Source organism: Humulus lupulus, chromosome X, assembly GCF_963169125.1.
Source record: "Humulus lupulus chromosome X, drHumLupu1.1, whole genome shotgun sequence".
NCBI lineage: Eukaryota > Viridiplantae > Streptophyta > Magnoliopsida > Rosales > Cannabaceae > Humulus > Humulus lupulus.
Window position 1 is genome coordinate 173,142,163 of NC_084802.1, and position 24,569 is coordinate 173,166,731.

Sequence of the window (24,569 nt, forward strand, 5' to 3'; positions counted from 1 at the left end):
AGAAGGAGAACGGGGGCCCTGTTGACTTCCTCCTCCGAATGAAGGGTGACACCCGACGTCATGGATGATGATCTGGGAGCAAAGAAAAGAAACCAAGCAGTCAATACCGAAACCCAAGAAAGTCGGTTAAGGTACGGGGGGCCTCCTACGGACTGCTTGGAGTCCCCTTCGGATCAGGTCCAGGTTCACCAGAGAACCACGAGACCCAGATCGGGAATGAAAAATGGGCTACTAAATAAGTTCCACCGTCTATCAGTCCTAAGCATAAACAAGTTCTAGCAGCCTAAACATATGGGCAAAAGGACAGAACCTACATTCGTATATCTATTAAGGCAGAGGACAGAAGGACTTACTGTGAATGGTTGGCCGTGAAAGATGGTGGTTGTCCAGCGATAAGGACGGCAAAATATCGTTCTTGAACTGGCAAAGGCGGTTCAGCAGCTCATCGACAGGACAGGCCGAGGACGTGCGCTCAGGCAGAGGTGCAGATGTTGGAACTGTTGGAAAAAGGCAACGGCGCAGAATAAGCAGGCGGTGGAAGATGTCGTCGACGAGATCGGACATAAACAAATCCTCAGTTCTTAGAATGGCTCGAGAGTGTAAAATTTTCAAATGAATGCCTGAGGAGTATTTATAGAGACCCAAATCCTGGTCTCTGATCTAGCAGATAGGAAATCCCCCATCGGACGGTCCAAGATCGTGCAGGGGCATTAATGAGCACTCGAGTGCTAGATCCTTTCCATTTCAATCCAACGTCCCAGGAGAGGGGAATTTCAAAGGTCACCCCATCCTACGGTCCACCTCAATGCAGAATCATTAATGAAGGACCCCCATGCGGATGGAACTCTTCGAAATCCGTGCTGACGCACTAGCCTAGGCCTAGCGACCCTTGAGGTGGTTAGGTGACCTTTCGAGGTCAAGTGCTATCGTTGCAGCAGTTGCTGGGAGACACGTGTGTCCCTCGTCACGAAACGGGACTTCAGTAAACGGACTCGGACATTGGTAAATGGTCTGGGCTCCGCGTGCGCCCAGCGCGCACTGCCCCTTGCCACGGACCCACGATTCTAAGCAGGAACTGGGAAGATAACCATGGAGTATCCGGGAGCAAGGCAAGCCTCCACCTCCCAGACCCAGGTGAAGGCTTAGGGGGTAAATGTTATCCCCATTTCCTACCTTGGGCCCGGGATGGTGGTCCAGGCCCACTAACTGGGCAATTGGGGTTAGGCCTAGCCTAGGCCCGTTTGGCAGGGAGTGACCAACATCGACGGCTCGTGTGGGTCCAGACCCAGACGGTGTCCAGGAAGAATGATCCGGGACGATCTCCGGGAGACGTACAACTGTTTGGGGTTACGGTCGAGATGTATGCAAACGGTCCCGGAGCCTGGTAAACGATACGGGCTCTATGTAGATGATCCGGGCCTACGGTAAACGAAGAGGGACAGAGGTAAACGAACCCGGGTCAAGTCCTCAGGGTTGGCAGGATAAAGCATCCGTGACCCTGACTCCACACCATGACGCGTGGGAGACGTCCCCACTTTTCACCTGCGGAAAAGGCCACCTCGGGATTGCACGCCGCTGGTTCAGACCTGTGCCGCCACTACACTGACTGCTCTTGTCCCCTGAATCTGCCTCGTAACTCGGAGTGCCCAGACCAAAAGCCCCATTTTTTCGGGTGATAGATAGGCCTTGGGCTGCCCCAGTGGGCTCTGATCATTGTTTGTCTTTTATATTTTTATCCTTTGTATTGGGCTTCCGATAGAGAAGCCAATGGTATTTATATCCTTTGTTGGGCCTGGGTCAGCCCGGCCCAAGCCCAGTGCTCCTGTGAGCCTATAAATACAGGTGACAGAGCATTAGAGAAGGGGTCTCCTCTTGGCTTGTATACAGTTACTCTGCTAAAAAAAAGAGAAAAACTCCATTGTTATAGGCTTTCCAACCTCTAATACAACTGTCTCGTGGACTAAGGCTCATTAACGCCACAACCACGTAAGAATCTTGTTTATATCTTCTAAATCCCTTATAATTAATCTCGCTTAGTTTTTATTAATATAGTTTCCGAAAATCTCGGTAAACATGATGTTTTCTGTCATTAAAAAAATTGACTAAAAATATACAAATGGGTCTTTTGTGAAACTTTTTTAGAAACTCAGAGTTAAATTTTGTAATAAGCTTGAACTAAAAGGGCCAAAATGGTAATTTTTTATATTTAATTTATGTATAGTTTTTGTGTTCAAGTTTTAATTTTTATTAATCCCTAATATTATTCTTTTAAATTTTCACTCATTTTTATAGACTACATTAAAAGAAAATACTAATTTTTAAGAATATATCTTATGGAATTTATATTTTACCAATAGAAATGAATTTACAATTCAACGAACAAATCACCTCTTTCTGATAGAAACACATAGCTATCTAGATATTGTCTTAATATGATAAATATTTATAATTTTAATAAATAAACTTATGTTGTTATTATTATGTGTGGATTTTCCCATGCTAATAAATAGAAAATTTTATTTAGTTGGCCATTTTTTTAATGAAAAATTGGGTAAGAACTACGGTCAGTAATTCATGTAAACGTGCTAGATTCATATCGATACGATTATAACACAAAACGATTAAGATAAACACAAACATGATACGATTATTAAACATGTCAAAAACACAAATATAAACACGATACGATTATTAAACGGGTCAACACGACACGACACGATGACACGATTAATTTGTCATGACACAACATGAAATTGACACAATTAATCATAACTATATGAAAAAAATCATAAAACCTATGATAATTATTCGTGTTATCGTGTTGACACGATTGTGAAACGACACGATTATTAAATGGGTCAACACGACTATGACACGACACGATTAAAGTAAACATGAATACGACATGATTATTAAACGTGTCAAAAACTCAAACACGAATACGAACACGACTATTAAACGTGTTAGCCAAACTCATTTATTTTCGTATCGTGTCCGGACTCAAATTGCAACCCTAACAAAAAAAATTAGTTGGAGAAATTAATAGAAAAAATATAAATTATACATAAAAACTAAAAGCAACATTTAATAAGCCTCCTTCACCACCTCCCAATCAATCACAATCAAAACCCACCGTGATGTACAGTGAATTCCACTTCTCGAAACATGAAGCCAAACACACCGAATCAAAACTCACCCAAGTGGCGCGTGGCAAGCAATATGGGCCCCATTTGGGTAGGGTACGAAAGTGACAGAAATAAGTGGGCCCATAGCCCAATGAAGTCCAAGAACTGAAAGCTACCAAGTTCCGCATATAAATATGAATCGAAAGAGAGTGCAAGGTCTCCTATATATTAGTGCCCCATAAAATATATATAATGTATATTTCTTTTCTTCTCTCTCTATAAATCGCTCTGTTGTTAGTATAGATTTCTGATACATAAGAATCGCCTTCCTCTCCGTTTAGAGTCTTTTGAGCTTTCCAATCATGGGAGGTGACAAAGGAATTACGCTTGAGCAGATCAAGAATGAGAGCGTCGATCTGGTAATCCTCCCCTTCCTCCTCTCTCTCTCTCTATACATAAATCTATTTTGTTTTTCTTCATGTGTACCTGTTTGTGTTTGGTTGCTGAGAAAATAAAGTAGAAATGAAAAGTGAAAGTTTGGATATATTTAATGCTTCACGTTGTTTTACTTTATTTTTATTTTTAATGAGTTATATGTGTATAAACGCAAACATCTTATATATACACGAATTACTTCTTTGAATTTGTTCGTTATTTCTCTGCAATTATTTCTTGATAATATTTCTCGTCAAGCGTCAACTAAGAAGACTAACTCGATATCGTTTTCTCACTTCTTGAAAAAAGAAAAATAAAATATCGTCTTACTACGATTTCTACAGAAAGGAAAAAAAAGAAGATATTTATAAAATCGTGACATACGGCTGTATCGAAGCTCTTCATTATATTTATTTATTTTAATCATCTGTCTTAAGCCGATGAAAATTGTTGATGTTTATTTCAACAACGGCGACAAGTGGAAACTGTCAAAAGAAAAAAAAAAGCATCTCTGTAGATTTTTAGGGGCACGTGTAGTTCATCGACTGGGTCAGTTATTCTAACAAGCGGCCTATATGCCCCTTTCCCTCCACTGAATATTTTTTTTCTTCTTCTTAAATTCCAAACCCGGTAAAATTAAAATAAAATAAAAAGTTCTTTTAATATTGGAAAATATCATATATATATACATATTCTATATAAAAAATAAAAAAGTGTAGATAACGGTTTGTTTTTTTATATATATTTAAAAATCATAAATAATGTTTTTGGATTAATTATTCATTTAATATGTTTATGTTATTTTTTTATATATATTATTATTTATTTAAATTTATGTGGTAATAATACTAATTTAATAAATTTTTTTAATTTTATATATAAAACTAAACAAATATATATATATGTATATATATGAATAAAGAAAAGGGAATTCTGGCTATGAGGGCCATTTTGAGGAGTGCATTAGCGAAATACACAGTCCTCACATCACATGGAATCATAGCCTTGACACCGCACTCTTCTTTACTGAGAGGGGCTCAAAAGAGGAGAGGAAAATTGGTTGAATAAATGCAATTTATTTTACTTTTTTTTCTCCACGCGCTGAGTGTGCTACGTGTTTTACTTTTATTTATTTATTTTTTACATTCGACTTTAATTCATGGAAATTTTTATAGTAGGACCTGCGTGGAAAATATATAGACTTAAGTTACTGGTTAATTAATTATTATATTTTTTTTTTATCAAGTTGTTGGACTTTTTTGTCCTCCTCTTTTAGGGATTTGGGCATGCATGCATACCCATACCTTTTTTGCTATTTTTCTGGGGTTGTGTCTATTCTATTCCCTTGAATTGAAATAATGTGCTTCCTCAAATTTATATATATATATATATATATAGAGAGAGAGAGAGAGAGAGAGAGAGAGAGGGGGAGGGGGATATTTGGTTGGATGAAATTAGAATGGAATAATTGAAATGTGAATGAGAAAATAAATATGAATGAAGTGAAATAAAAATTAATATGAATAAATAGAATGATTTTTTCTCTAATTTTTTTAATGGAATGGGCATTCCACCAAAATGGTAGAACAAACATTCTATTTCATCACCCCAATCAAATATTACCCAAGTCTCCATACTGAAATTAATACAAATTAATTTATATTAAATTGTTCCTCAAACATGTGTATTTCCCCTCATTGAAATATAATATATATTTCCTTAAAAATACTAAAATAGATGAAATAAACTTAATGAAGACTTTTCTTGAAGTCTCACTGTTTGTTGGGGAAAATATTGTTAAACCTCCTATTTGTACAATCTGCTGTTTACATGTGTTGATATGTGTATGTATTCTGGTGGAATGTCTAAGTGTATACAGTATTTATATGTTATATATAAGATCACATCATCAGTAACTATATAATATACCTAGAAAAAAGCCGCCTCAATATCTATATGTTGTTATAAGACACCTTAGTATCTCTAACATCACAAGAAAGGAGAAATAATTTACTTATTAAATTATGATAACGGGTCCGGAATTGAATGTACATATTAAATTATAATAATGGGTTCGGGTTTAATCATTCTAGATACTGAGGGACCGAAATGCTTCCTTCAAACAAACTTCTGGTAGATATATATTTTTTTCATTTTGTTTTGTTTTTAGTTTTTTGATCACTGGAAAACTATAGGATTTAACGTTAGGGCCCTAACAAACTGTCATTAAATATTACACTATTGGTACAACAAAAAATGAGTTAAACACGTAAAAAAATCATTTAAATAAAATTAAAAACTTTCAGTAAACAATTCTTTGCCTAAAATATAAGTAGAGCTAATCATGAGAGAATATCATTTGTTTAACTGTATCATACGTGAATGTCAAGGCTTAATTTTCCCGCCATAAGTTGAACATAGTAATTTTAAAAAAAGTTGAAAAAAAATCTGCTCTTCCCAATTTCCTCCATGTCCCACCAATTATTGTAAGACACATAATCTATTTATAGTATTAATATAATTGAAAAAAAAGAAAGTTGTAAATAATTTAAATATATATTAAATAAATAAATGAGGTATCTTAAACTAATTGGTGGGACATGGAGGGGATAGGAAATTGAAGACAGCACATTTTTTTCCACAAAAGTTAAATGTTTTATCGAAGAGCGAAGTTTGATATGAGACGTTGGTAGTCTAAGGAAGTAAGGAATGGTCGCTTAATACCAAATTCTTATGGCTAATTCATGAATGGCATTGTTGTTGGTTACAGGAACGGATTCCCATGGAGGAAGTGTTTGAACAATTGAAATGTACCAGAGAAGGACTGTCGTCGGACGAAGGAGCCCAGCGACTTCAAGTCTTCGGACCAAACAAATTGGAAGAGAAAAAGGTTGATTTCATCATAACTTAGTGACTGATGGTATTGCTTCACTTCCAATATCATGTGGTTGCTTATGGTGTGGTTTCTTTCTGTCCTAACAGGAGAGCAAGATTCTGAAGTTTTTGGGCTTTATGTGGAATCCTTTGTCCTGGGTCATGGAAGCTGCTGCTTTGATGGCTATTGCCTTGGCAAATGGTGGTGGAAGGCCTCCGGATTGGCAGGACTTTGTTGGTATTATTGTCTTGTTGATCATCAACTCAACAATCAGTTTCATTGAAGAAAACAATGCTGGTAATGCAGCAGCAGCCCTCATGGCTGGTCTTGCTCCAAAGACTAAGGTAAAATAAAGCTCTCACCGCCATACTAGTTTAGTTTTAACTTTTCTGTTAGCTTTTTAATAGGTTCTTATATTCTTCTGTTGGTCATGTATAGGTTCTTAGAGATGGTCGATGGAGTGAGCAAGATGCTGCAATTTTGGTTCCTGGAGACATTATCAGCATCAAGTTGGGGGATATTGTTCCTGCAGATGCCCGCCTTCTCGAGGGTGATCCTTTAAAAATTGATCAATCTGCTCTAACTGGAGAGTCTCTTCCTGTCACTAAACATCCCTCAGAAGAAGTGTTTTCTGGCTCAACTTGTAAGCAAGGTGAAATTGAAGCAGTTGTGATTGCCACTGGTGTTCACACCTTCTTTGGCAAAGCTGCCCATTTGGTGGACAGCACTAACCAAGTTGGACACTTTCAGAAAGTTCTCACTGCTATCGGTAACTTCTGCATTTGTTCCATTGCTGTTGGTATAGTAATTGAGTTAATAGTTATGTACCCTATCCAAGACCGCAAATATAGGGATGGAATTGACAATTTGCTGGTTCTCTTGATCGGAGGAATTCCTATTGCCATGCCAACTGTTTTGTCTGTCACAATGGCCATTGGTTCCCACAGGCTCTCTCAGCAAGGTGCTATTACCAAAAGAATGACAGCCATTGAGGAAATGGCTGGCATGGATGTCCTCTGTAGTGACAAGACAGGTACTCTAACCCTGAACAAGTTGACGGTTGACAGAAACCTAATTGAAGTGTTTGCAAAAGGCGTGGAGAAGGAGCATGTTATGCTTCTTGCAGCTAGGGCGTCAAGGATTGAAAATCAGGATGCTATTGATGCTGCAATTGTTGGAATGCTTGCAGATCCGAAGGAGGTAAACTAATTGCAACATTTTTTTCTTTCAACTTGTAGAAGAATTTTTTTACTGATATTACCGGGGAATTTCTATGTCATATGAACTGGTCAGGCAAGAGCTGGTATTAGAGAGGTCCATTTTCTTCCATTTAACCCTGTAGACAAAAGAACTGCTCTGACCTACATTGATTCTGATGGAAAATGGCATCGTGCTAGCAAGGGAGCCCCTGAGCAGGTAACCTTTCCTTAACATAATGTATCATAGGGGGCGACAAATCTTTTAAACAGATTTGTAATAGTAAGTCACATGTTTTTCATGCTTTTAAACAGATAATTGACCTTTGCAACTGCAAGGAGGATGTCAGGAAAAAGGTTCATTCAGTAATTGATAAGTTTGCTGAACGTGGACTTCGTTCTTTAGCTGTTGCAAGACAGGTTGACAATTGTGATACATCATGTATTTCATTTCGACTCCATTGAATACATCCTAATTGTTTTTTTTCTCCTCCTCTTTTTGATCTCCCAGGAAGTACCTGAGAGGACAAAAGAAAGTCCAGGAGCACCATGGCAATTTGTTGGTTTATTGCCACTATTTGACCCTCCCAGACATGACAGTGCAGAAACCATCAGAAGAGCTCTCAACCTTGGTGTCAATGTCAAGATGATTACAGGTATGTCTTACTAGGTACTATAGATATATATTACTTTTATTCTTTAATTATTATTTTCTATATGAAAATGGAACAGTTTTCTTTCTAGAGATTGTTGTGTTTAACTTGTGTACACTTCTCACTTTTCAGGGGATCAGCTGGCCATTGCTAAGGAAACCGGTAGAAGGCTTGGTATGGGAACAAACATGTACCCTTCCTCATCATTGCTAGGCCAAGACAAAGATGCATCCATTGCCGCACTCCCAGTGGATGAATTGATTGAGAAGGCTGATGGGTTTGCTGGAGTATTTCCAGGTGACTTTGCATTATATATAAATATATATATATCATATAGTACTTCCATAACCCCTTTGTCTAGCTCATGCCTTGGTTGTCTAAAATCTTAGAAATGTCTAACCACCCTGTTTTTTCTTGATTTGTCGTGTCCTTGCAATGTGTTCAAACTATATCTTTGAACGTTCAGTATCGTTCTCAAATTTGTCAATTTATTTTCTTCTTCTGATGTGATGATCTCTTTCCTCGTGATAGAACACAAGTATGAAATTGTGAAGAAGCTTCAGGAGAAGAAGCACATCTGTGGAATGACAGGAGATGGTGTGAATGATGCCCCTGCTCTAAAGAAGGCAGATATTGGAATTGCTGTTGCTGATGCTACTGACGCTGCCAGAGGTGCTTCAGATATTGTCCTCACTGAGCCTGGGCTGAGTGTCATTATAAGTGCAGTGCTAACCAGCAGGGCCATTTTCCAAAGAATGAAGAACTACACTGTCAGTACCTTTATATGTTTTTATTTTTTATTTGCAATTGGTGAAGTTCTACAAGTGTACTTTTTATATGCCTAAGCTCATTCTATATATTGGTTGTTCCTTTATGCAGATCTACGCAGTTTCAATTACCATCAGAATAGTGGTAAGTGTTGCACAGATGAAGCTTTTGAACCACAAATGCGACACCACATTTTTCTTTTTATTTCTTAGTTTTTGTATGTGTTCTCATTATGTGTGATTTTGACAGTTTGGTTTCATGTTCATTGCTTTGATATGGAAATTCGACTTTGCACCTTTCATGGTTTTGATCATTGCAATCCTAAATGACGGTAAGATCACTTAGTACAGTATTCCAAACTAATTTTACATTTTATGATTACTTCTAAAACGTGAATCTGATTCTTTTCTTTATGTCACCTATAGGAACAATTATGACAATATCCAAAGATAGAGTAAAGCCATCGCCTCAGCCAGATAGCTGGAAATTGAAAGAGATTTTTGCTACTGGCGTTGTTCTTGGAGGTTACATGGCACTAATGACTGTAGTATTCTTCTGGGCTATGAGCGATACCAACTTCTTCTCCGTAAGTACCCGTCTTAAATCTTCTACTAACTCAGTTCTTGGCTACATACAACCTCTTCCTTCCCCTCTATAATCTATTCATCTTTTTATTTTTACCTATTTTCAAAAACAGGACAAGTTTGGAGTAAGATCATTGAGAAATAACAAACCTGAGATGATGGCAGCCTTGTACCTTCAAGTGAGTATTGTGAGTCAGGCCCTTATTTTTGTCACAAGGTCTCGCAGCTGGTCCTTCGTTGAACGCCCTGGACTTCTCTTACTCGGTGCTTTCCTTATTGCTCAACTGGTAAGAGTTTTTTGTTTTGGTTTTCAACACAAGTTATATCCAATGTCATGTTTATGTTGCACTAGTCTATTTGTAGAATCGTTTTATGAGGTGTGGTGTATACATTATTATGGAAACTGAGTCTCATTGTGTAAGAACTGTTTAGTAACTTGTGTGGTCAAGCTTGCAAGGTAAATATTGTATTCTATTGTTCTATCTATTAATGTAATAACCCATTTTTTTAATTATCAGGTAGCAACCTTCATAGCTGTCTATGCCAATTGGGGGTTTGCACGAATAAAGGGTTGTGGCTGGGGCTGGGCTGGAGTAATCTGGCTATATAGTATAGTAACATATGTCCCTCTTGATCTTCTCAAATTTGCAATTCGCTATGTTCTTAGTGGAAAAGCTTGGGACAATCTCTTGGAGAACAAGGTAACTTTTCGTGTGATTGGAGAATAGGTCAAATCATTGGTTAAACTTCTCATTTTTGTTTTATTGATTGCTTTCTTGCGTTCTCCTTACAACAGACTGCCTTTACCACAAAGAAAGACTACGGAAAAGAAGAGAGAGAAGCACAATGGGCTGCAGCACAGAGGACACTCCATGGTCTTCAACCACCGGAATCCAACAATATTTTCCCCGAAAAAAGTAGTTACAGGGAGCTTTCAGAGATTGCAGAACAAGCCAAGCGCCGGGCTGAGGTGGCAAGGTGAGCAAGTGCAGCTTTCTAATTTTAAGTTGTATTGCTTGCCATACTAGGCAGGTTTTTAAGGGTCTATCGCCTTAGCAAAGTGTTTTTACTCATATTTTGATCATAAGAACTGCTGTGATTGAATTTTGTCGAGTTGCTTAGTAAAAAATATTTGTTTCGATTTATGATTGCAGGCTTAGGGAGTTGCATACACTCAAGGGTCATGTTGAGTCAGTGGTGAAGCTGAAAGGTCTTGACATTGATACCATTCAACAACATTACACAGTTTAAGAGCTAAGCCAATGTCTTCAGAGAGGAGAAGGAGGCGTTAATGGTGTACCCCAACAAAATTACAACGATGATGATGATGATGAACTTTGGTATAAGTGTTTCTGTCTAGAATAGGGTGATATTTCCTCACGCTAGAAATTTTAGCTATTTTTGATTGTGACCTAAAGGCTGAGGAAACTGTTTTTCTTTTCAAGTACAACGATATAAATTTACATTTTCATCTTCTGTTATCTTCTTTAATTAATGTGGTTTGCTCTTTGCATTATCACCGTACATAATAGGACATAATGTTCTAATTTTGGGGATCGACTTGTCATTGCATTTACAACTCCTATTGGGGTCGTATGACTCTGTTACTTTCGAAAAAAAAATAAATGATCTCTTTCTCACTTTTCTCTCGTCGAGTGTTATGTGCATTTTAGTCATTTCTGAAATTCTTCCCTTATAATTGTTCATGCGATTTTATTTATTGTATGGTTGAATGTTAATGTAGTATTTGGAGACTCTCAGTAACTGGGTATTTAAAGACACCTCAAGACCACAATATCAATCTTGAATAAGACATATACATAGGGAAATTTGAGGATGTATGCATCCTAATATACCTTATTTATAAATAAAAAAAATGCATTTTGTGAATATTTGGACAAGTTTGTCCCTGTCATTCAATTCAAACTTACCTCTTTCCCTCTCTCTAAACAACCATTACTACTCTCTCCATCATATTCGAGCTACCCTCACAAAACACAAGCAAATCCATGCCACCCTACGTCATTCGAAGCACATTAATCTCAAAGTTACCATTATTCTCAAGAAATTCATCCTACACTGTTTTGGAGTAAAGAAATCATAGGTAATTATCTTCCCACTTATTCTAGTGATGTATACATGTTAGAAGCACCTAGATATGTTTTTCGAACAATTTTGAGTATGATTTTGTGATTTTTTCTGCAATTTTTTTTTACTGTTATTCGAATATAGAATTTTGGATCAGGGTATGCTAATGATGCAAAAATGATACTTGGCTCATACTTGTGTTTTTTACATTAAAATCGATGTTTTGCGATGGCAATTTGATGCTTAAATAATTTGGAGAAGATATCGAAATGTCATCGTTCAGGCATCGTAGAGCATCTATTTTAGTGTAAAAAACACAAATATGAGCCAAGCATCGTTTTTGCATCATTATAGTATCGTTGGCCATCGATTATAGTAAAAAAAAATATTGTTGTCTGACCATCGTTAAGCATTGTAGTAGCATCAAATTTAGTGAATGAAAATAGAAAATGGATTAGACCATCGTTTTACTATCCTTGTTCATCGTTAGATATCATTTTTGTTAATTAATAAATGCATCGTTAAAGCATCACTAACAATTGTTATATGTCGATTTCACTGCCTTTCCTAGCTTTATGATGTTTTAAAGGTTATTTTGTATGAATTGCAAAAAATACCAAGAAAAATTAGAGTTAGTTGAAAAAAACAAGAATAATCTAATTTAAGAGAAAACATCGCAATCCATCGCAACTCTATCGCAAAACTATTGAATTAAAAAATAAAAAAGCTTTCAAAAGTGCATCGCAAAAGCATTGTTAAAATATCATTTCAAATCAAAAGTCAAACATTATAAGATAGTATCGTTAAAGCATTGCATAACATCGCAAATTATCAAATAAGTCTCATACAACAAAAACAAAATATACATCGTTATAGAATCACAAATCATCATAGAAGCATTGTTTAAAGTACAAACAAAATAAATGTCCAATAGCATTGCAAAGCACCGTTGGCCATCGCCAAACCATCGATTCATTAGTACACAAAATATATTTTATCTATAATCGCTTATGCATCGTCAAACCATTGCAAAAGCATCGAATTGTCACTATTCCTATTCTAACTTAAGAAATGTTCTACGTAATCGAACTATCATCATTGAACATCGCATGTGCATCGTTTTATTACAAATCTTAGTCTATCTTGGACATTTCTTATCATTGCTAAAGCATCGTTAAAGCATCGCCATTAATTACCCAAACCATTATTGAACCATCGCAAAAGCATCATCAAACATTCATTTAATACAAAAACCTAGAAAAAACCCAAATTTTTAAAACCATTCTCTAGATTCGAATCAAATCAAATCCTTCATTAATCAATTTTAATCAAACCTAAATACTAAAATCACATTCAAATCCCTATTCTAAACTTGCTCATCATCTCAATTTGATTTTTAAGCAAATCAAGATTTTTTTTAAATAAAATTGATTATCGCTCAAACGTGACTTCTACTAAGCGATGGTTGTAGTATAGATTGTGCGGTCGATTCCACAAGGAGGCAAATAAACAAAGTTCACAATAAATATAGTTAAGAGATAAATTGTAACGCCCCAACTCCAGGGACCGTTACGGTGTGCCTTGTAAACAGTGCTAAACTCGCTAATCGAGTCATTTGGCCAAAATCGTGTAACTAAGCATGATTAGCGGTTTAGGGATTAAAAGTTCTAGTTAAGATGTAACGTTTCACTAGAACGTTTAATATATACATTGGGATCCCAAAAACATAGTTTCAGAGTCTATTACAGAAAATATTTACAACAGGCCATTCTAAGCGGCAAAACAGGGTTCAACCCTAGTTCCTCTTTAAACCTCGACCGTGGCAGACGAGCAACTGCATATGTACACGTCATCACCTAAGCTCTCCAACTCAAGGATGGTCCAGCTTCCTTTTGCCTTTACCTGCACCACTTAGCACCCGTGAGCCGAAGCCCAGCAAGAAAACACAATAAAGCATGATATAATATCAACAATAACCATAATAGCCATTCAGGACCAACGGTCCAAAACAGATAGGTGACAATAGCCAAAAGTCACAGAAGTGGGTACAACTCCCTCTAGCCATGTGACGATAGGGTCACCAGGGCTTAATTGATAAGTGGTTCTTTCATAAGTTCGATCAGGATAGGTGCATGGTGATTGGTCACCAACATAACATCCTCCCGACTCTAGAGTCGTAACTAAGGACAGCATCCCCCAGCCATGTGACAAACAGTCACCGGGGTCATATACCTTGGCTATGAACATCTGGTCTTAGACCAGGCAAGCGCTTATAAGTTCTTCGACTTTAGGGTCGGTCCAACATTAATGCCATAGAGCCATTCAATGCATGATCATCGACTTTAGGGTCCGTCCAGCATTAATGCCATAGAGCCATTCAATGCATGATCATCGACCTTAGGGTCGGTCCCTGACTAGTCAGTGTCATAAACAAGTAAGTCATGCCACCAAACATATATCACATGTTCAATATCCATAAACAAGGTATTCAGCATGCTTACTAAACAGGTACTAGTACAATTAGGACCATGCACAACACAGAGGCTCAAGCTCTGAATGATATCATACCCAGTATACAAAGCATGTCCTAATCACATGTTTCTCGTGCATCACATGCATCATACTTAACAATCCAACATGCACCAGTAATAGCCATGCATGTCTCGTTCAATAATCAACCAACATGCATCAAGAATAGCCATGCATGTCATACTCAATAATCAACCAACATGCATCAATAATATCCATGCATGTCATACTCAATAATCAACCAACATGCATCAATAATAGCCAGGCATGTCACATATACACAGGGTGTAGTTTTCTTACCTCAAAGTCGAGCTAGAACCAATATAAAAACGACCCTTGAGAACTATCAACCTTTAAGCCCTTAGCGGTCACCTAATCATAACCAAATATGGAACACCATCAATAACATGATAATCAAAGGTTTTCAAACCAATATCTAGCCTCCAAGAGATCAATCCAACCCAATCCAAGTAGTAGGGACACTCCCGAGGCCCATAGCTAAGTTCCTGGGGTCAAAACGAGCAAACGGGGTGAAAACAGGGCAAGGGCTGTGGCCCTAGCACCTTGGGCCGCGGCCCCCAGGGTTCTCTGAGGCAAGGGCCGCGACGCCCTCCATCAAGGGCCGCGGCGCCCAGCAAGGCCAATTTCCTGACACCTGCTTCATCGAACTAGGGCCGCGGCGCTCAAGAACAGGGCCGCGGCCCCCAACCCTGGGCCATTCCCAAACGTGTTTTAAGCACTCCAAATCCTCCAAAAACATACCCAAACATTCCCCAATCATCAAATTAAAGTTCCCAAGCTTCCCAATACTCCAAAACCCTCAAAACCCAAGGTTCAAACTAACCCAAAACTCAACAATTCACAAAGTCCAATTCTAAGCTTAAAAACTTAAAACTTCAAACTTAGATTACCTTTGATTGGGTTGTTTCCCGTCAAATCCTTCGGTTAAGAAGCTTCTAATCTTTCCTAGGATCGCTATGCCTCGATCCTCGCTTGATTCCGACTCCTAGAACTCAAGATTTCCTCAAAAATACTCAAACGGTATAACGGACTGTCGAGAGAGAAAACGAGAGGTTTTCTAACGTACGTTCTTATCTGACAAGCTACTTCAAGCTTAAGTAACCTCAAATAAAACCTAGTGCTCGGGGTCCCGAAAACACCCTCGGGGATACTATAGTCAAAACTTCCAGAATTCCATCCTGATCTCAAATACTCCCAATCTATCACCAAATAAACATTTCTATTACCCCAAAATTGACCCCGTTATGACAAAACCGCTAATCCATATATATGACCGTCTCATGCCGAATAACTCGAATATATCTCCATAATAATAAAATCTCATTCACAACTTACAATATGCACCCAATTTACAATTATGCCCTCAGCAGGCCAAATTACCAAAATGCCCTTATCATTATAAATACACCCATATGCATGCATCTATCATCATATAATAATATAATTCACATTGACACGCATATGATCATTAAATATCATAATAAATCAATTATGACCCTCCCAGCCTCCTAATCAAGGTCCTAAACCTTATTAGGAAATTTGGGGCATTACATAAATAATATGAGAAAATTAGAACAAGTGATATTTTTGTTGTTTTTGAGATTTAAAGATTAAAAAGAAAGATAAGATAAAAATGTGATGTAGCAAAAGGTAACAAATAGGAAAGAGAGTCACATATATGCAATATTTATTTATTTGGATCTTTGATTCACAAAAATTATACAAATGAAAAGTTCACATCCTAACTATTCATTTGGAAGATTTAACATGGAAGCACAAATATATTTCACAAAAATGTATTTTAGTGATTAATATTCTTTACCATGGAATGAGGAGATACGTCTTATGGAAAATCCAAAAATGACACTATGCCATTGGCAATAATGCAATAAAAGATTGGACATAAAACCTAACACAAATATTACTTTTACTATTTGTAAAATACATAGAAAGAGCATAACTAATTCTATATAGATTTAACAAATGTAAATATATATATATATATATATAAATGAATGAGATGGAGAAAATGATAAAGATATTATCTATATTATTTTTACTAATTTGATAATACATGGAAAGTGCTTGACAAAATCTATATACTATTAATAAATATAAATAGAGATAATAAGATGAAGAAAAGGAGATGAAAAAAATAAATCACTCAAATATATAAACTTGAAGTACATGATGAATCAAAAATACCAAACAAAGTCATAGTGCATATATGATCATCTTTAACCTTCCTAAGAAGGTTAGCCTATTATGGTACACATTCTCATGAAAATTCTAGAGAGAAAAGATGAGAAGAGAGACTAAAATTGGTAGAGTTTTGCTACCTAAAAAAATTACATGTGAAACTAATAAAAAGAGTTCCTATTTATAGTCTCAAAAATGGATAAAATGCAATTAAACAAACTTTGGGGTTTACAAATTAATAGTAATAATATTAATGTAAAGCCCAAAATTACCTAATAAGGCTTAGGGCCTTGATTAGGAGTCCAGGATGGTAGTTTATAGAAAATTATGTGTTTATGAGTTATATGATAATATGATTGGATATGCATGTTAAATATGTGTGTGGGCCCGTTTCTTATTAGAAGGGCAATTTTCATAATTTTGCCCGTTATGGATATATTTGGAATATACGTGCATATATGTGTGAGACCACATTATTATGTGAAAATATTTGGGTTACTCATCATGAGGCGATCCTAGGGATCAAGTTAACGGGAAAGTCAAAACGAGACCTAATATCTGACTTGGGGCGAGTCAAGGGGTATTTTGGGTATCTAGTACATTACCGAGTTATCGAGAATAAATATTCGAGGATATATTTGAAGTTAGCGAGATTAAAAGGGAATTTCGGGGATTTTGACCATTTTTTCCCTCAAGGACGTTTTTGGTACCCTGAGCCTCAGGATTGGCTTAAGGTTACTTAGAGTCTAAGTGCCACGCCCCTGGATAACCAAGACCGTTACACTGTGTGTTTAAAATAGTTCTTAACCTGCTAAGCAAGTCGTTTGAAATTAAATGTGTAACTAAAGACTAAGTCAAGGTCAAGTAATAAAAGGTTTGGTCAAGAAAATGGTTATTTTTCATTAAAATGTTAAGTTTATACACGGGATCCCAAAAATCAGTTTACAGACTTGTAAAAGATAAACAGATACAACTTCGCCGTCTTAAGTGGCAAAACATGGTTTAACCCTAGTTCCTCCCAAGCTATCCCGATCGTGGCGATCGGGCAGGCTGCATATGTACACACCGCCCCTGAAGCTCTCCAACTCATGGCTGATCCAGCTGTCAACTCCCTTACCTGCACCACGTAGCCCCCATGCGCCAAGGCTCAGCAAGAAAACTTAAAACAACATGCACAACTAGGCAACAATATAAAGGCAGTAAATATAATTCACCAGATTCAACTGACAATAGAATATATGCAACAATCTCAATAAAAGTACTCAGCTTAATCAAGCATATAAATCAATCTCATCCACCAATACAAATAGTTAAGCGTGAATCGCGCTTCTGTTTATTATATAATATCCAGGCCCGACGCCCTTAGGCCGAGTCCACTAGCTTTATGGCCGACCCCGGCACCCTTAGGCCGGGCTGCGTTCCGCACGCTTACTATCGGCCCCTGACACCCTTAGGCCGACCTGTAAATAAATATAATCACAGATGCACAATGCATAGCAAGTAATCAATGGCAGCGTATACAAGCATGCCCACTCAAATATTCTCAGCTACAGATATGTTCATGTTCATAATATATTCATACAAGGGGTTCAAGCCCCAAACACAATTCGGGTGAAGTTTTCTTATCTCAAGTCCCGAGTAGCTAGCATATGGCAGCCTCGAGCATGATCCCTAATCCTTGAGCCCTTGTGGTATAACCTAGTCACAATGCGGTAATGGATAACCATAAGATTCTAAACCTGTAGCGTCCCAAATTTGCTAATAAGGCTTAGGGCATTTATTAGCGTGCCTGGAGGGCAATAATTGATTTAATTATGGTAATATGTGAATTTGATGATTATGTGATTAGAAATGCATGTTTAGGTGAATTAAATATGCATGTGGGCCCCATTTGGCTATTAGGGGCATATTTGTAATTTTAGCTCGTTGAGGGCATAAATGCAATATTTGTGTATATTGTGATTGATAACACGAGTGAGTGGTGATATATTTGTGATACAAGATCTGAGACAGTCCTAGGGAGAAAATTAGCTAGAAAGTCACAACGGGGTCAAATACCCGGCTTGGGAGGAGCCTAGGGGTATTTTGGAAATATAATATGTGTTCAGAATTTATTGAGTAATGGATAAAAGCTTAGTAATTATTTGGAATGTCAGGATTAAATGTGGATTTATAGGAACACTCGAGGAATTAGCGGGACACGGCAAATGACGGAATTGGCCTTGGTGGCACTTGAGGGTTAAGGATAGGCTTAGGGGTACTTTAGACTTTTGGCAAGGGGTATACATGGTTCTGGAGTGACTTAGAAAAGAAAAAAAAAGAAATAGAAGGATAAACATCTCTCTCTCTCCTTCGGTTCCCTCTATCTTTTCCCTTGGTGTTAGAAGGCTTTGAGCAATTGGAGAGTTTTGGAGAACCTTGAGAATTTGAGTTGAAGAACTGGTGGATTGGAAGCTTAAGGACTTGGGAAAGATAGCTCAGGTTCAAGTTCAAATCAGAGGTAAGCTCTTAAACTTGGTTTTCAAGTTGAATTCTGTTAGAGTTATAAGCTTTCATGAGAATGGGTTTTAAAGTATGATCTTGGATGTTTTCTGGGTATATGGGGTTGTTTATGGGCGTGTTATGTTGTCTAGGGTATGTGAATAAGGAATCCAAGCTTAATTATGGGTTTAATTGATGTTTGAAGTATGGAAATTGAGGTTTAGGCTCAAGGAAAACGCAGGAAAAATGGTGATTTTCTGGGTTTGGAGGCTTGAGTCGCGGCCCTGTTCTTCAGGTGCCGCAGCCCGTGTGTGTCAAAGAGGCTGGAAGCCTCTGTCTACCCAAGCGCGCCGCGGCCAAGGATTGGAGCGCCGCAGCCCGTGTCCCTCAACAGAGAGGCATTTTGCCTCTAACTTGAGCGTGCTGCGACCCTTAAGGGGTTGGGCCGCGGCTCAAATTAAAAGTATTGACTATTTGAAGGTTTTTAGCTCGGAAACCCAAATGTTAAGGCTCAAGAAGGATTTTACCACCCGGATTGGTAGAATCCAAGGTCTCGGAGGCTAGAATTATCTTCCGAAATTATTTAATGGATTAAAACTTGATGGGTGGCTATTATGAATGCGTTGTGACTAGGTTTTTTAGCGAGGCTCGGGTTAGAGGACTGTGCTCAGGATTGCGGTGCTCAAGAAGCTTGGGGCACAGGTAAGAAAGCTATTGTACCCGTAGAGCAGGGCGTGGCCCTATGTGATTGAATTGCAGGGCGTAGCCCTATTGTTTATGTTTAGTATATGTTTAAATATTTGTTGATATTATGCTATGTAGTGCATATTTGTGAATGAACGGTGAAGGCCGAGAATGGCGAAGGCCGGGAATGGCGAAGGCCGAGAACGGCAGGAAGCCGAGTATGGTAAGGGGCCGGGAATGACGTTGAGCACGTGGAGTGCAAGGCCGATTACGACAAGGGGCCGGGAACGGTGTTGAGCACGCGGAGTGTTGGCCGTTAGGGCGAGACCCTCCTAGGATGCTAGAGACATCCCCTCGGTGAAGACCGCGAACCCAAGGCCTGGTAAAGCGCTTGGGACGGCATGGCCGCTATATGTTTAGTCTGTTGGCTGTTTTGTTATATGTTATTGATAGATATGCATATGTTATTTGTTTTGTGTTGAGTTTTCTTGCTGGGTTTCGGCTCATAGGTGCTCTATGGTGCAGGTAAGGGCAAGGGAAATGTCGACCTACCATGAGTATGGAGAGCGTAGAGTGATGGGTACATATTTGGCCTGCCTGGCCGCCACGGCTAGGTTTATTTTGGGAAAATGAAATGTATTGTATTAGTTGTTTTGTCGCCTAAGTCGACCACGTGTACATTTTGATCTGTAATATATTTTCTAAATAGAATTTTGGGATCCCAACTGTAAAACTTTCTGAGATTTCAATGAATAAGCAAATGTTTTATATTTAATGACTTTGAAATGGGTTTTATCACTGTTTAGTCACACTTTTAACCTAAAACCTCGATTAGTGAGTTAATAGCAAGTTTTAAACTCACTTAGTAATGGCTCTAAGGAAGTAGGGCGTTACAAAACCATTTAAAAGCTTTGGATTAAGATACTAGCCTTAGGGACCTCAATTTCTACTAAACTGGGTAGTAGAAATCGTCCCGAGCGTTTAAGTTTAGATCCCGGAGCCTCTCTGAGCCTTAAGACAAACCTAGGCTAAAACTGTCTAGGCGGGCCACGATCTGGCCCTGAGGGTCGTGGTGTGCCTCAAGTTAGAGGCGCAACCTCTGCATTTGGGGGGAGGTGGGCCACGACTTTCCCCCTAGGGTCGCAGCGCGCCTATAAATCAGCAAACCCTCCCAGGGCACGTGGGTCACGACGCCCATGAATTGGGTCGCGGCGCGCCCCCATGAAACCAGAATCCCCTAGGTTTTCCAGCGTTTTTCCCAGCCAAAAGTCCACCAAAACTTCCAAAATAAATCCTAAAACTATAATTCAATGCCTAACATAACATCAATATGATGCCAACAGCAAGACTCCAGCTCAACACACTCAAACTTCCATCCAAATTCACAATCTTAAACCTTAAAACTAAGAACAACTATAAAACCAAAACAAAGCCCATTGAAACAACAATCAAAACTCACCTTGGATGTGAACTTCTTCCCCTAGCTGCATCTAACCAACTTCTAGGCCTCAAGTCTTCACTTCCTAAAGCTTTCAGCCACCAATTCCCCTAAGCTTCCTCAAAGTTCCACCAAATTGAGAGAATAGAAGAGAGGGTCGGTTGGGAGTGGTGAGGAAAACAGAGTGTTCTAGTTTCTAAAGGTTTCTAAGTTATTAAGCCTATCCTCTAACCAAATGACCACTATACCCCTACTTAACTATTTCTCATCAAAGCCCCTCAAGGGCAAAACAGTCTTTGTTTCCCATTTCCCACTAATTCTCCAACAGTCCTAATAATTCCCAATTAATCCCGACATGCCCCAACTATTTACCAAACACTTATTCGTTACTCAAAAATCCCCAAATATACATTAAACTTCCCAAAAATACCCCTAGGCTTGCCCCGAGCCAGGTATTAAACCCCGCCGTGACTATTCCGCTAATCCGCTCACTAGGATCACCTCGAGCTGAATACTGCAAATATATCCACATAATAATGTGGTCTCAATCATTTACTCACATATAATCACATTTATGTCCGCAACGGGCCAATTTTACAAGTATGCCCTAATTATAAAAAATGGGCCCTCATTCATATTTAATACTCATAAACTTGCATCTAAATATATTCATATCATCTTACAGATCATGCACGCCACATAGTCATGCATCTAATCATTTAATCACACATATATCCAATTATGCCCTCCTGGCATGCTAATCAATGCACTAAACCCTATTAGCATTTTTGGGATGTTACAACTATCCCCTCCTTGTTGAAATTTCATCCTTGAAATTTATTCAAACACTTCGGGATGCAAATCTCGTAAATCTGACTGTTACCACAGAGTCCAGTCCTTTACCCTTTTATTCTTTAGTGACACTCTCATTAGGGTGAGAGTCTTATTCCATAAGACCTTATCTCTTATTATAACTCCATTAGCTTTTCCTTGCGTAATAACTCCGCTGAAATCCTAGGGTCTCCTCACCTCATCAGCGGTGATTATCATACATTTCTTTCCTTGACATTGGCACCAGCAACATTCAAAAGCCACCGCCCATACTAGGGTAAGGCCAATTTGTAGGCCCCTAGCCTAGTTCTTGGTAAGATCTCAAAAACCTTATTAAACTGGGAGTCAAAAATCCTCTTTCTTTCCAAAAATATCTTATTCTTTCCTGTCTACAATATTCGAAGAAACACAAAGTCTCCTGTCCTGGAACTTCGTGTTCCCATATTTAAAATTTGCGAACTCTTATGTCCTTTCAGATAGGCAGACACTTCTGCCCTAACAATCCTAATAACTTCATTGGTTTCTCCGAACCAATACTGAATCACAATGTTCTCTGTCTTTTATTTCATCACTTGGAACAAGTACTTCTCGCTCTCTACCTTGCTATATCTTATGCAGAGTCACCCTAGCCGTTGACCGGAATTCACCACTGTGACTAATCAATCAAGGACTGTACTTGTCTCGATGCTCCAAACACTTACACATTCGATGTATAATTCACCAAATCTGAGTCACTTCTTCAGATTGCCAGTTTATCTAAAGGTAACTAATAATTCTAAGTCTCAATCTTATACTCTTTGTCTTCTATATCCTTTTCCAGAACTTGGGAAATAAAGGGTTTCAACCCGACACCATCAACTTCGGTGTTCCATGGAGACATACAGTCTCCTGTCGCCCAAATGCCTTAATGTGTTACCCGTTCACACGAACCAAAGTGTGTTAACTCAATCTGTTGTGTCACAACCTTTCTTGTCCAACCTTCTTAATTGATGTCTAATGTGGTCAACTCTTACGGTCCACTACTATACCTTTTTACCTTCCAACATACAGATTTTAGATCTTAACATCCATTTAAACTTCCTGGTTACAATATTCATAAGGAGGTAATACAATACTCATCTAGAATCTCCACCTCAACATCAGGTTCCATCGGATCACTCATCCGATCTTCATATCTTAATCCATTCATACTACAATAGTAGGATCCTGAACCATTCCTACAAGATCTTCTCTCTGAATTTCATTGTCCATAGAGATATATCAGTTCACTATCAACTGCAGACACTATATCAATCTTGATCCTTACTTCGTCTGACTTTACTGTAATCGGTAACGTCTTATCCAACTGGCACAGATCTTTCCAACTTATGAGGTCAACTTCCATATTAATTTTCCCTTATGAAATCAAGGGTTTCCAATATGAATTACCCATTAATTTCTACTAGGTCTTGGTCTTAAGGTTATTCCTCTACAGATGACCAAATGCTCAAATCCTTCGTACTAATACATTCACTTCTATTTCGTAGGTGCCAGCACTGCCCCCTAACCGTGGCTATCTAGCATTACCGTAAACTTAACGCTCCATGTATAACATTCATGTTCTTATTCTTTAATCTACCGTGAAGCACGAACAACCATCCTCTTAGTCTGTACCTGGGCGGGTCTTAGTCTTTGATGCACCGCCTTATAGTTTCATGTCTCAATCAAAGAGAATATCCATCATATTGCCCTTCCGTATCCATCCCTCGCATACAAATTCTAATACCATAGGGTTCTAACCAATCCTTATTCTATCTTCTAAAAATCTGATACAAAACTATCCATTCAGTCAACTTTAGGGTCTTGTCTCATCCCAATCTTGGGTGTAGCTGTCTATGAAAATGCTTCAAGTAGTAACTGATGTGTCTTACTAGTCTCACTATACTTCTCACCCCTCAGGCGTTCTTCAGTAATTTCTTTGTGGCTTCTGACTGAATTCCTTCATACATGATCCCATCACTTCCTATAACGTGACCTTGTGTACCCTTGGAGAAATCGAAGCTTACACTTTCTGGAGCCTTACCTGAAACCCTGCTTCATTAGTCTTAGTATTGTCAAAGTAGTAGTCGTTCACATTCTTCTTCTAACTGGGAGTAGACCAATACATTCCTAATCAATCTGGATGTGGCTCATCCAAGTCATTTTTGTACTCCCTACTTGTCGAACTTACCTGTGTCGTTGAAGCGTTGGCCAGTTAAGAACCTTCATTGATAATCCATCATTTCCTACTTGGTGCAAGAAGTAATTCCTAGAATGTCTCTTTCCTTGATCCTCATCTGGTAATAACCAGATCGAAGATCAATTCCTGAGAACATTGTCCTAACTTGCAACTGGGAAATTGAATCCTTCATCCTTAACAAGCGATGTCGATGCGTTCCACGATGCGATGCTCCGTTTGATCCATCCTCAAATCAAATACTTCTTCAACTGAACCATTAATTCTTTCTGCTAAACTAATATCATTTTTCATGATGTCCCTGATACCGAGTCTATCCATATCCCAAGCCCGTAGCATACCCAACAATTCTTTGTGCACCCATCTGAAACCTTACTGGCTAATCCAGTTTCCATTCAGTCAAACTGAAATATTCCAGGTGATATCTACCCCAATGTCTAGGCATCC

General features: G+C 38.3%; 1 protein-coding gene across 1 annotated transcript; it reads left to right on the top strand.

Annotated features, from left to right (window-relative positions):
* The first annotated feature begins 3,350 nt into the window (after positions 1-3,350).
* Positions 3,351-11,276, top strand: LOC133807087 (plasma membrane ATPase 4-like). The gene is made up of 16 exons (XM_062245235.1): positions 3,351-3,544; positions 6,331-6,450; positions 6,543-6,779; positions 6,874-7,635; positions 7,729-7,851; positions 7,947-8,051; positions 8,143-8,287; positions 8,417-8,581; positions 8,816-9,054; positions 9,164-9,196; positions 9,302-9,383; positions 9,478-9,638; positions 9,750-9,923; positions 10,155-10,337; positions 10,433-10,614; positions 10,791-11,276. Exons 1-16 carry the CDS (start codon positions 3,488-3,490, stop codon positions 10,885-10,887), a joined length of 2,865 nt encoding a protein of 954 aa, XP_062101219.1. The 5' UTR covers positions 3,351-3,487; the 3' UTR covers positions 10,888-11,276.
* Positions 11,277-24,569: the final 13,293 nt, after the last annotated feature.